Genomic DNA, 14,292 nt, shown 5'->3' on the forward strand with positions numbered 1-14,292 from the left:
AGAGAGAAAGCCTAAGAAGAAAAAGCTAATCATATATTCCTTGAGATTCAGCTCTGTTTCAAGTCCTATTACCACATTAAACATCATACCTCGGGCTTTTATGAAGTGCTGATCTGGGAAAACACTAACCTTGATTTTCATTATTTACTCTAATTTATGCTTGTTTGTATTTTACCTATCTTTGTAAGCTGGCTTAATTCCTTCTTGGAATGAGGTAATAAAAGGATAGATGGATGGATGGACCGATAGCCAACCCAAAGGACAACTGCTTCTATTGCTTTCTATTTTGGGGGGAAAACTGCTATCAAAGACCCACCTTATTATTTAATAAGGTATTCATCTTATTACTCAAAACCTTTTATAAAATACCACAAACAGTAAATTCTTCTCAGAACTTAATGTTAGAAAAAAATCTTTTCCCTTGTAGTATGTTCCCTTCAGTTGTAAAACCCACCATATTTACTTTTTTGCCTTAACTGTTAAAACTAAAGGTAATTGTTCAAGTGTAATTACTTCTCTTAACCTGGGTTTTGGCATAATTATTTCTATTCCCACTTTATTTCTAGATTCTTAGCTCTTATTTCTGTTTTTTTTTAATTAATTTTTTTTTTTTTTTGCAGACAGATCTTGCTCTGTCAACCAGGCTGGAGTGCAGTGGGGCAATCTCAGCTCACTGCAACCTCCACCTCCCAGATTCAAGCCATTCTCATGCCTCAGCCTCCTGAGTAGCTGGGACTACAGGCATGCACCATGTTGGCCAAGCTGCTCTTCAACTCCTGGCTTCAAGTGATCTGCCTGCCTCGGCAGCCTGAAATGCTGGGATTACAGGCGTGAGCCATCGTGCCCAGCCTTATTTCTGTTTTTAAAGTAACTGAATATTTTACCCTAAACTAATATTTCCCTTTTTTTTTTTAAGAAGTTGAGTATAAATGTAACACCAAGATAGAAGCAGGACCTGAATATGCCCAAAGTGGCAGAGTTAGAGGCAACTTTGAAGCACTTACTTGTAGATATCAGGGTGAATTCCAGAGCTTTTAAAACAGGGCATTTGAGAGCAGGTTAGAAGTACAGAATTCCTGAAGAAGCAACTTAGGGGGTAAGTCAGTAGGGACTTAGGTAAGTAACATGTGGAAAAGATAGTGGTCCATTGTAGAGAGAGTGCACTAGAATACAACTTTGGGTCAGGGAAGCAGCAATTATAGGTCCACCTACAGGGAATGATGCAGTCTCCTGCCTTGGGTAACATGTTAGCAGCAAAGCTTTACAGGGTCCAAGCAGGGGACCCACTTCAAGAGAGTGAGGATTGCAATTAATGACATATAAAGGAATTGTTTTTTCCTTATCTAGGTGAATAGGGGATCTTGAGTAGGTGCAAGTAACTGATGACAGCCCTGGCTTTCGTCTAACAGTAATATAACAGAGTAATAGCTACTACTTACTGAGTTCCTCCTGTGTGTCAAGCTCTGTGCAAGACACTTTACAATGTCATTTGACTTAATTCTCCCCTCTCAGAGTCAGGATGATCCCAAATTTCATAAAGGAGGAAAATGAGTTCACAAGAATTACATTCCTTAAGGTAACACTGGTAAGTGGCTCAGCTGGGATTCAAACCCAGGTAAGTGTGTTCTTTCTATTATATTACCTTGACTACAGTAAAAGACTATAGGGTATACCAGATGTTCTTCCCCTACCATTTCTTTAAAGAAAAAGAGAATAGAAAAAGACAATTCCAAATAACTTTCAAATAAATGTATAATGTGCTTTTAAAAGATTGCTTTCAAAATAAAATAGGATAGCTTTCAAATTATTTTCCTTTTGCATTCTCTATGTATTATAGAGGACACATATGTATTACAGAAATTCAAAATAATCCCTATTAATATAAAAGTACTTGGTAAGGCAAAGCCTGATTCACAATTCCAACTTGACATTCCTCCCCCCACACAAACAATAATGATTCACATTTAAAAATGAATTTCAAACTTTCTAAAACGTTTAACAATATTTCATATAGAGGTGACAATATAATGATATAAATTTTCATTGAGCTTCTAATTAAATGGACAGGGCACACAAAATAAAGCAATATCTGCTTTTTTCTCCTAAGTAGCACAAAAACTAAAAGTTGTGTAGTGTACTACTTTTGAAAGAGACATTTCTAACTAGTAATGATGATTTGTCTTAATTCATAAACACTTCAAATCACATAACTGAATACATTTTAAACCAGGAGGATGCAACATTACCCAGAAATACAGAGTCAGAGAAATATTATTGGTGGAGACACCCAGTTACAAAACTCTAATTTCCTATTGGTTTTCTGTGCCTTTTTACCTGTTACTTAACTCTCAATACCAGTGAATATTTTAGAGCAATTTCCAAACTTAAAAAAGTGAATACTTGCTCAAAGGTCAGTTCTGCATTTCAAAATATAACATAATAAAAATCTCTGAGTAAGTTTTTAGAAAAAGTAATGCTTATCACTTGTCTATGGAGAACAATTATTTGTCTCTCCAGATTTCAAGGAATTTCTCTATATTTCACTTTCAGAAATGAATCAGAGACAAGTAAATTTAAATAGATAATTATAAATGTTTAAAAAGGTGGCCAGACATGGTGACTCACACCTGTAATCTCAGCACTTTGGGAGGCCGAGGCAGGCGGACCACTTGAAGCCAGGAGTTTGAAACCAGCCTGGCCAACATGGTGAAACCCCACCTCTACTAAAAACATAAAAATTAGCCAGGTGTGGTAGCACATGCCTGTAATCCCAGCTACTCGGGAGGCTGAGGCAGGAGAACTGCTTGAACCTGGGAGGCAGAGGCTGCAGTGAGCCGAGATCACGCCACTGCACTCCAACCTGGGTGACAAAGCGAGACCCTGTCTCAAAAAATACATAAAAAAATAAAAATAAAAAGATGAAAAACTGATTTGAATTTTCCAGGAAGGCTTATCTATCTAGTCAAATCACTAATAATCTTATTTTAAGTGAAAATGCACATCTACTATCATATTAATAAAAATTAGAAAGTTATAATAGAAAAATACATAATTATAGTTACATATGTATTTACACATTTCCAAACAACTCGAAGGCTTTATGACTCAAAATGGCAAGACAAAAAAAACACCATCAGGTTGTACTCAGATAACCTTAAGAAAAAAGAACAATGTAATATATATCATTTCAAGTACAGAACTGAAAACTGACTTAGACAATAAGACTCCAGAATGAACTCTATGAAGTATACAAATGTTTAAAAGGTCTGAGACCACCAACTGAATTATTATCACAATAAGTGTTGTACCTGAAAGCTCTCTTTCCATACAGCACAAGCATTATTGGATATAAAGGATACAACGAAAAAGAGGTTTCCTCCACCCGAATCCATAAGTTGAACTGCACAAGGATCTCCAAATGGAAGCTGGCACACACTTTTAGGAGTTCCATTCTGAAATGAAATCAGCTGATTCTTTCGAGTAAGGGCAATGAGAGATATTCTTAACTGGTTGTTGATGATCTCAGTTGCACAAATATGTACACAAGTCACCACACTGCTGTAAGCAGGAGGAATAATGTATGTGTCACTTAATACTTCTTGACTTTCAAGAGAATATACACAAAATTTGGTATTCCAAATTGCATAATCTGATTTTGAAGGCTCTTGAGTACATTCTTCCTCAGATAAACAACATTCCTTTAGTCCCAATAAAACCATACCTAAATTTTCAATCTCCCCTGCCCAGTGAATAGAGGAAAAGTTACCTGACAAACTAACAACTTTGCCAGTTTGAGAAGAGATAAAGAAGAATGCTTTGACATGCCTCCATAAAATTAAAGGGCCATTAAGGACCCTTAGGCCATCCTTCATCTCATAGCCTAGTTTAAAACTCAAACGCATTTCAAATTTATTGGTACTGTGAAGGATTAGTAAAAAATATTCAAAAACATTATTTTTTTTATTGTTTTCTATCACAATATAAGGGAGGTTAATTCCAGTTCTGAAATCTGACACACAGTTGCAACACATGATTTTTAAGTGAGAGTTTTCTTCCTTTATGGTAAAAAATCCAGTGGACTTCTGAACAAATACTTTTGTTCCTCTGTCAAATACCATTCTTCTGACATGTAATATGGGTGTTTTTGTAGGCTCTTTATCTGCAAAATTTCCTTTAGACAACTGGAAAACAAGGACTTCCCCATTATAACACAAGAGCCTTTCTTGTTCGTTAGATGACATTGCTTGTTTGCTAGTCATTCCACAATATCAAGTCTTTGTGCTGATCTAATTTTCAAATGCAAATTGATTCCAGTTGATGTTTCTAAACCTAAAAAAGAAATGAGGAAAAACTGCCATGAAGTAGGAAGCGTTGAAAAGAAAACACGTTTCTGTTAGAGAACTACAACATGGGTAACTACAATTTTATTAAGTAAACATTTTAAGCTTTGTATGCTATTTTGACAATATCATACTTATAAAACAATCCTAAATATTATTTCTGTAGACGCTTTAAAAAAGTTTGCTAAGAATACAAATAACCATATCAAAAAAGATAACTGAATGTGTTAACGGCATATATTTAAAGCTTTAGATGCTCTATTAAAAGTGACTTCAGATATTTGTTCTGGCTCAGAAAATTGCTTAAGGGCTATTCTTCTCTGTTTCAAACCTAACAACTCTAATGTGGTTTCTCACGCTCTGCCTTAGCCCCTTTAGAATGACAATTCAATTAGTGGTTTACTTGTCTTGCAACTCACTCTCCCCAAATACGTTGATTTTCAGTTACACTTCTCCCACAGCCCAGGCAATTGGGCTTCTGCTTTCTAGAGACAGGAGCCTATACAGGCTCTAAGACAAAAAAGAAACCCCAGGAATAAAAATAGGAGATGCTGTAACAAGGCTTTAAAAAATCTCCATAGGATTAATAAAAATAAATCTTAGTTTACAAAGGCAATGCATTTGTATGACCCAACAAAGTCACTATTCTTATTCAAATTAGAAAAAAATAGAGGATTAACATAATTTATTATAATGAACACAAGAATTAAATAATATCAATCATTCAAGCTTATTATATGGCAGGTACAATACATGCATTATTTAATTCTAATAACTATTGTCTTAAAATAAGTACCTTTATTATTCTACCTTTTAAGCAAGAAAGCCTTATTTTACAGAAGATATGAAAATTTTCCAAGGTTACAACACTAATCCACAGTTAACAGAAATCAGCAATGGTGCTAGTTTGGAAAAGGGGCCTTCTGACTCCGGAGTCTACACTTTTAACTACCACTCTGCCCTGGCATGCATTCCCTTATTCTGAACAAACTCATTGTAAGAAAGGCAACTTGAGAGAATTAGTAAAATAAAGGACAAAAGAATATCCTCAATATTGAACACATGTATAAAAAAAGTTGTTGATATCTCATTATTCAGTCTTCTATATACTGCATACAAGAAATCCTGGCCAAAGCAATTAGGCAAGAGAAAGAAAGAAAAGACATCCAAATTGGAAAGGAGAATGTAAAACTGTCCTTGTTTGCAGATGCCATAATCTTATACAGAGAAAACCCTAAAGACTCCACCAAAAAACTGTTAGAACTAATAAATTCAGTAAAGTCATAGGATACAAAATCAACATACAAAAATCAGCAGCATTTCTATTTGCTAAAAAGCGAACTATCTGAAAAAGAAATCAAGAAAACAATTCAATTTACAAAAGCTACAAAAAAAAATAGATAACTAGAAATAAAGTTAACCAAAAAGGTCAACGATCTCTACAATGAAAACTATAATATACTGATGAAAAAAAATTAAGATGACACAAACTAATGGAAAGATCCCATGCTCATGGATTGGTAGAATTAATACTGTTAAAATGGCCATACTACCCAAAGCAATCTATAGACTTAGTGCAATGTCTAGCAAAATATCAATGACATTCTTCACAGAAATAGAAAAAACAATCCTGAAATTCATATGGGACCACAAAAGACCCCTAATAGCCAAAGCAATACTGAGCAAAAAGAACGAACCTAAAAGCATCATACTATCTGACTTCAAAATATACTACAAAGCTACAGTAACTGAAACAGCACGGTACTGACATAAAAACAGACACATGGACAAATGGAACACAATGGAGAGGCATAAATAAATTCATGCACCAACAACCAACTAATTTTTGAAAAAGGTGCCAAGAACCACACATTGGGGAAAGGACAGTCTGTTCAATAAATGGTGGTGCTAGGAAACTGGAGATCCACATGCAGAGACCAGACTCCTACCTCTCACCATATAAAAAATCAACTCAAAATGGATTAAAGGCTTAAATGTAAACCTGAAATTATTACACTACCAGAACAAAACATAGGGGAAACATTTTATGACATTGGGCTGGGCAAGGATTTTTTAAATAAGATCTCAAAAGCACAGTCAACAAAAGCAAAAAGAGACAAATGAGATTACATCAAATTGAAAAGCTTTTACACAGCCAAAAAAAAAAGTAAAGAGACGACCTACAAAATGTAAGAAAACATTTGCAAACTATACATCTGACAGGGGATTAATATCAGAATATATAAAGAACAGCAATATCCCAATTTTTTAAATGGACAAAATAACTTAATAGACATATCTCGAAAGAAGACACACAAATGGTCAAAAGGTATACAAAAAAAATGCTCAATATCACTAATCATCAGGGAGACACAAATCAAAACCACAATGAGATACCACCTAATTCCAGTTTGAATGGCTATTATTAAAAAGACAAAGGATAACAAAGGTTGGCAAGCACATGGAGAAAAAAGGAACATTTACACACTGCTGGTAGGAATGTAAATTAGTATAGCCACTATGGAAAACAGTATGGAAGTTCCTCAAAAAACTAAAAATAGTACTACTATATGATCCAGAATTCCACTACTGGGTCTATATCCAAAGGAATGAAATCAATGTCAAAGAGATGTCTGCACCCCCATGTTTATTCAGCACTATTTACAATAGCCAAAATATGGAATCAACCCAAGCCAACAATGAATCAATGGATTAAAACATTTGGTATATACACCAATTTTTGGTGCATAGTGTGGAATACTATTAATACAGCCACAAAATTAAATGAAATCCTGTCATTTGTAACAACATGGATGGACTTGGAAGACATCATGTTAAGTGAAATAAGCCAATCACAAAAAGACAAATATCGCATGATCTCACTAATATCTGGAATCTAAAAATTTTTTTAAAAGAGTTGCTATCATAGAAGCAGCAAGTAGAATACTGGTTATCAGAGACTGGGGAAAGGAGAGAGGATGGGAGGATGGGGAGGGGTTGCTCAAAGGGTACAAAGCTACAATTAGGAGGAATATGTTCTAGTGTCCTATTGCACAATAGGGTAAAGATAGTTAACTCTAAGGTGTAATTTATTACTTATTACAAAATAACTAGATGTTTTTGAATGTTCTTAACAGGAAGAAAGGATACATTCATGAGGGAAGGATACACTAAATACCCTGACTTGACCATTATACGATATATATATATATATATATATATATATATATGTATCAAAACATCAAATTGTACTCTCTAGATACATACAATTACAATGTGTCAATAAAAACAGGTAAATAAGAAAAAAGGAAGTCATTGGCTTACTGGTTTGTTGTTAGGCAATTAACAGAAAGATCTGGGACAACAGGCATCACAGAGTAGTTTCAGCTTCATCAGCAAAGAAGATAGGGTAGGTAAATCAAAGGTGTGGCTTTTACTTATGAAACTATGGTTTAGAGAAAATAAACATATTAGTTATATTCCATCAAAATGTATGAATAATAATGTATTTACCAAAGATCCCATGTCAGGTTTCCTAGATTTCTAGAAAGGAAAAGCATGAAAATTACACATTCTGAGGTAAAGCTCTAAGAATTCATCATCTTTTACTACCTATTCAAAGTTTTTCAGATTTCTTAATATCAAAAACAAAAAACACCTCTGTACGAATTTTATTATTTTAATGTTAAATATCACAACTAATGTTTAATCAGTACAATGCTCTGGTTCACTTACCAATAACTTAAGTGTGATAGGAGTAAGGAAAATCTGATTATAAAATGGTCAGAATTTATGAAAGTTAGGCTCCTTACATTTTGTTCTTTAAATGGCATCAAGTTCTCTAAGTTAAAAACATCTATCTTCCAACTTTGTTCCAGTTGCCACTACTATAGTTCAGGCTGTGATCTCTCAGGCTTGAGGTAAAAGCCTCTTAGTTAGTCTTCCTTAATCTAATCTCTCTTCCCTCCAATATATCAACTCATTTATGCTATTTAATACATCAGTTAATTGTTCTAAAACACACACTTGATCCTGTCACTGTCCACCCCCTAATCCAAAAGCTTACATGCTCCTTGCCTTTCTCAATAGACCTGTGATTCTTGAATTACTACCTGGAAAAATAGATGCTAAACACTGTGTATTGAACATATGAATGGTGTAGAGAAAAAAAGCTTGCAAATCATTGCTATGAAGCTTAGCATGGCATTCAAAACTCTGTTGTATAATCCTAATTCAACCTGCTTTCAATACAATCTCCAGGCAAAAAGCAAACTTATTTTCATGAACTTAAACTGATCTAAAAACATAAATGACTATTTACGACTACTGAGTGAAAAGTTTTTGCATGACTTACTGAATTTACATATATGTGCATATCCACTGTATTTTATACTGATGCAACATGTTTTCAATCTCGTTTGTTTTTAATGTTTGCTATTTATTATATCTAAGTAATACTTAATCATTAAAATTTAATTCATTGCTAAAATGAATTTTAACTTTTTTCCCAGCTTTATTGGGGCGTAACTGCTAAGACAGTAGATATTAAGTATTGCTGCTGCAACATCTATTTTTAAAGTTCTTGGCATATGTTCATAAAACCTGCAGGCCATGAAATAACTGGCATTTTTTTAAAAAATAGAAACATATCTGGAAACAAATCAAACTAAGGTTCAATTTAGAGGTTCTTAGTCCAATTATAAGCAAACCCTCGCTATTTTAAACCCTGCTTATCAGGGCCCCAGGTTTACTATTCTAGCCTATGGGCTATTTGGCTTTTTACTTATTAACATTATAACAGTGGCTCCAGAAGATACAGAAGAAGTAACTAGGAGTGGCGGTGCGGGGCAGGGTGGCAGGGCGGGGTGTGGAAACCAGAAAGTAGATTATTTATAAAATACTACATAATTAATTTGAGCTTTTCCTGTTCTATATTACCATACATCAAAGTTGACTGTATCTATTTTATATATAAAATTAAAACAGATGTGTGTGTATACTAGAAAAATGATAATATATACAAGCATATGCTAACATAAAAATAGTAGGCTGGCAATAAAATTATCATCCTCATCTACTCTTTACTGCCCGCCTCTTAACAAACATGTTGTTCATTCTCTTTAAATGCTCATAAATCATTTTGGCCCTATAAATGTTACAATTCTTTAAATAAACTATCAGTGTGGTTCCAGATTATCCTAGAAGAGCAGATGACGTCCAAAAAGTCTAAGAAACCATACTAACTGTGACCAAGAGAAAGTATCCTTGGGAAAAAAGTAGAATTAAGACACCCAACTAAAATGGCACCTAATAATACTGAACATAATTTTATGAAGATAATAATGATAGATGTTGTTTTTCCAAGACATATGACATTGTTAACCAAAGTAAGTTAACTTTCCTACAAAACAGGGCCACTGTTAAAAGTTTTTTTTTCCCTACAAAAGTTATTTATTGGGGCCTATACAGAATTGATCTCACCTTTTTCAACATTATCTAATATACCTGAAATGTGAGTAAATGTGAGAGAATCGTGATCAACTAAATTAGAGAATTTGGGAAGATTACATTAAAGAAGATTTTTATATCATATTAAGGACTTCTAAATTTCTCATATAAGTAATGATAACCCACTGAAAGACTTCAAAAACAGCAATCACAGGACTGTACTCTTGAGTTATAAAGATCGTGGTGACAGTGTTAAAGATGTGAGTGAGATCAGACTGGAAAAAGAGCTAACAATTAGAAGAAAATTATGAGTACTTAAATAAAAGGGAGAGATGACGCTGAAGGTAACTTGGCAGTCAACTGAAATGCATATACCCAGTAGTTTCATTTGTAGATATAAACCCAGAGACATAATCCCACATATGAATGAATACATTGCTCTAGAATGCTCACTGTGCTGATATTTGCAATATAAAAAAGTAAAAACCTCAATGAACACCAATAGGGGAATGAGTATAGATGGACTATCAAACAAGAGTTAAAAGGAATGAATTAGAGCTATCTATCTATATATGTGTGTGTGTATATATATATATAAAATCATAGTTAAATTTCAAAAATAAAATGAATTAAAAATTAAGTTGCAGACAAATGTACACTGCAGTATATTATTTATGTAAATTAAAACAAAACAGCATTATATATGTTCTATTTACCTACAATGGCTACCTACATTCCCTGAGTGCTTTCTCAAGAAATAGTGCCATGTACTATTTTTTTTTTTTTTCCTGAAGAAACAGTGCCAGGTACTGCTCTAAGCACTTTGGATTAACTCGTTTCTTCCTCACAACATCCTTATGACATAGGCACTGTTACTATCCCATTTTATAGATGGAGAAACTGAGGCATGGAGTTTCAGGATCTTCTCAAAGGCTTCCAGATAAGAAGTGACAGAGCCAGGATTCAAACCCAGGCAGTATGATCCAAAATAAAAAATGTAAAACTGTAAACATTTCATGCCAAATTCTGAATGACTGTTGATTCTGGACAAGGAAGTGTCCAGGATAGGTGAGTAGAGGTAGGAGACTTTAGTTATATCTGAAATATCTTTTAAGGATGTAGTCAAACAACGTTTAAACAATGTGTTCATTTTTTCCCATAAAAAATGTAAATATATTTAAAAGTCTAGGACAAAAGATGCTAACATGCCATTCTGTCATGGATGACTACGGTTGATGGAAATATGGGGGACTATTCTTTCAACTTGTTTGTAGTTTTCAGTATCTTTCAACTTTAAAAAAGGCAATATTGTATGCGCAACTATTTTCTTTCCATTGTTTTTGACTGACGAACAAAATTTGTTCCAGTCCCTTTAAATCTTTCTCAACCTTGACACTATTGACATTTTGCGCTAGATAACTGTTGTGAATTTTCACGTACGCTGGAGGATGTTTGGCAGCGTCCCTGGTCTCTATCCACTAGTAGCAAGTAAGCATCTCTTTTGCCCCCGGCCCCCAGCAGTGGCGACTAAAAATGTCTCCAGAGGTTGCCAAAGGTCCCCTGGGTGGTAAAACCGCCCCCCCACACACACACACACCCCCACCCCCCGGCTCAACACAACTACCTTAATTAATAAGCCGAAACACGCTTTTATCATTTAACTTAATATAATTATTTGAGATTAAAGATTTCAGAGATATTTTGCTCATTAAGCATCTCACACTCCAAGTTGGAAGGATACTGAAGGGATGAAAAAAAGCTTCAAGCGAATGTAGCAGTTAAAATCCAATTATCATTCAAAGGAATGACAGACCCAGGTCTCGGGATGCCCGCTTCCTTCCCTCTTTCCCGCAATGCGGGGACAAGGGGAGGAAATCCAGCCCCATCGCCCCCTCTGCGAAGTCCCGGGAAGGGAAGACTCGCCAGCCCCATCCTACCTCAACGCAGCGGCAACATACCGGAGGCCCCACGCGGATACAGTAGCCATCCGCTCCAAACCTCCCGCCAGCGCGCTGCATCCTGGGAGGCCGGGCGGAGGCTGCGTTGAACGCAGAGGAGGCGGAGCCGAGAAGCCAGCCAGGAGACGGTTGCCAAGGGAGGCTGAGGAGGCGGGGCCCTGGGGAGTGTTGTGAAAGCAGAGAGCCGGCGAGCTCTCTAGGGCGGAGCTCCGCGGGGGAAGCGCCGGCGATCTCGCGGCTGGCGGGGGCGGGACCGCAGTGCGGGGGATGTCGCGGGGCGAGGCCCAACGAGAATCGAATGGGACCTAGGCTGAGGGCCTGGTCCCGCCTCCAGACCCAGGCGTCCGCATTGGATTGGGCGGTGCGGCGGCGCTTCTGTCTGCCTTCCGTGTCACGCGACCGCTTCCCCCTCCCACCCTTCTCTGTCTACCTCTGGGCGGGACTGCCGGGTGATGAGATACTCGGTCGGCGACGGTAGAACGGGCGACGGCGACAACCGCAATCACATCCACGACCGTGATCATGGCCGAGGTGAGGAGCCTATTGCACCGCCGCTGGCCCCGCGGACCCGGAAGCCGCCTCTGAGGCCCGGGGACCGAGCGCCCGTGTGCAGGTGGGCTGGGTTGAGGGTAAGCGGGTTGATGCAAGTAGTATCTAAGGTCCCGTCGTGTCTCCCATCCAGAATCACGCCCAGAATAAAGCCAAGCTCATCTCTGAGACCCGCCGGAGGTTCGAAGCTGAGTATGTGACAGGTGGGTACTCTGTTCCGGGTGTTAAGGAAGGTGTGCAGTGAGCATCCCCAACTTTGCTGGAGTGTTTGTGAGTGTATTTGTGGGAGGTGTTAGGGACCCTTTCGACCCTCACAGGAATGATGCTGGGTACGTCTCAAAGGTTTTCCTCTCCATGACAAGCCGTGTGCACTGCTTCAAATGGTCAAGTGGTGTGTCCCATGCTCCCTTTAAAGGGTTAATGTAAGTTGGAAATCGGTTAAGTTTTTAGCATGCCCTCGTGTTTATGGAACTTGCAGGATACTTGTTAGGCCCACAACACGAGTGACATTGTCCAGTCCACGGTTCCACTGCTGGCCTTTCACCAGCAACACTAGAGAAAATGTACCTGGAAACTGCCATAATACTATTGATGTGTACTTAATTGGGTATACAAATTCCTTGGATATTTTGTTTGATTTGGCTTTCATACAACCCGCATGCTACCCACAGAATGGGCCCTCCAATGCTGGAACAAGTTCTTATCCCAAACTGTATCTTGCAAAGTACCTATGAGTCCAGAATTGATTTATAGGTTGAACATTCTGTGTCCAGATGTCACAGATACTTGAGTTGTCAGGTACTTAACTGAATATTTAATACTTGTACAGTAAGTTTGTAAAACATACAGAATAACTTATTGTAAATATGGAATTAAATAAGGATTTATATGTTGCCTACCTTAAGATTGATTATAATCCTGACCCTGCCACTAAATAGCTTACTTGTCTATTCTGAGCCCGTTTTCATATCTGTGAAGTGCAAATAATAAAATTAGTAGGATTAATTTTTTTTAAAAAAAAACACATATCAAACCATCTAGCATGTCTTAACATATAGTAGACTCTCAGTGAATATTTTGCCTCAGTTGTCATTTTGGTTACTGTGAAAGGAGTTAAGCTTTTACATCTTGACTAGTACTCAGCAGAGGTTCCCTGCAACTTTAAACCATCCTAGATTATACATTAGTTGATGACATAGAACAAATATGGAAATCGGTTTCAAATACTTGTCAGCAAATCTTTTCATACCTCCTTGCCAATTTTCTTCACACCCCAAACTTTGTTCCAGAGAATTGCAAAAGCACTTGATTCACTTTTCACCCAGAGTTCCCATTTCTAATAATATAGCTGGTTCCAATAAAGAGATCCTTCTTCAATTGCTTTCTACAGAAATGTCACTATTATAGCTGTTAATACATGGTTTATAATATTTTAAGAAGTAACTCAGAATTCGACCTAATGAGCTAGTAACACCCCAATAGTCATTTATTTATGCCCAAGGGAGGAAGCAGAATACAGGCAGAAATTAGGCAGTAAACAAGATCTTAAAGGTCATCTTGGGGTAACCTCCTCATTTTTAAAATGAAGAAAGTGAGGTCTAGAGAGATTAAGAGATTTGCTCATAATCTCTGATGTTATTGGCTAGGCCAGGACTAGTGCTCATGTCTTCTGATTTTCACTACAGTAATCTTTTGGCAATACCATGATGTCAAGTTAGATCATGTCACTCTCCAGCTTGAAACCCTTCAGTGCCTTTCCAACTGCGTTTAGAATAAAATCCCAATTCTTTTATGGTGGCCTATAATTCAAGGCCATGTGTGATCTGGCTCTTGCCAGCCCCCCACCCCCCATCCTCATCTGTTACTACTCTGCTTGCTTAGTGCAGATTTGACCACCATTCAAAGTAAGATACGTGTTATATGTTGCAACCCAGGACAAACATGTGCACACTCACATAACTGAAGCAAAATTTCGTTAAAGAATACTTCTGAAAACA

General features: G+C 36.9%; 2 protein-coding genes across 10 annotated transcripts in view; one reads left to right on the forward strand and one right to left on the reverse strand.

The window, feature by feature from the left end:
• FANCB (FA complementation group B) overlaps nucleotides 1-11,825 on the reverse strand; it is a 190,103-nt gene extending 178,278 nt beyond the window's left edge. For 5 of the 7 annotated variants that reach the window (XR_010119591.1, XM_063634547.1, XM_063634544.1 and 2 more), the window contains exons 1-3: nucleotides 11,726-11,825; nucleotides 7,665-7,785; nucleotides 3,309-4,329 (exon numbers count right to left, since the gene is read on the reverse strand). Coding sequence is in view for 6 of the 7 variants with exons in the window: in XM_063634547.1 (XP_063490617.1) it covers nucleotides 3,309-4,259 (951 nt within the window). In the remaining variant the exon portion in view is untranslated. The remainder of the gene's footprint in view (nucleotides 1-3,308; nucleotides 4,330-7,664; nucleotides 7,786-11,725) is intronic. The other 2 variants (XM_063634545.1, XM_063634546.1) reach the window with 2 other exon arrangements.
• An 81-nt stretch (nucleotides 11,826-11,906) lies between these two features.
• MOSPD2 (motile sperm domain containing 2) overlaps nucleotides 11,907-14,292 on the forward strand; it is a 48,612-nt gene continuing 46,226 nt past the window's right edge. For 2 of the 3 annotated variants that reach the window (XM_055268061.2, XM_055268060.2), the window contains exons 1-2: nucleotides 12,150-12,277; nucleotides 12,429-12,498. In XM_055268061.2, the coding sequence (XP_055124036.1) occupies nucleotides 12,269-12,277; nucleotides 12,429-12,498 (79 nt within the window). In that variant the 5' untranslated portion in view covers nucleotides 12,150-12,268. Of the gene's footprint in view, nucleotides 12,278-12,428; nucleotides 12,499-14,292 lie in introns of all 3 variants that reach the window. The other variant, XM_055268059.2, reaches the window with a different exon arrangement.

Source organism: Symphalangus syndactylus, chromosome X (assembly GCF_028878055.3).
Source record: "Symphalangus syndactylus isolate Jambi chromosome X, NHGRI_mSymSyn1-v2.1_pri, whole genome shotgun sequence".
Lineage (NCBI taxonomy): Eukaryota > Metazoa > Chordata > Mammalia > Primates > Hylobatidae > Symphalangus > Symphalangus syndactylus.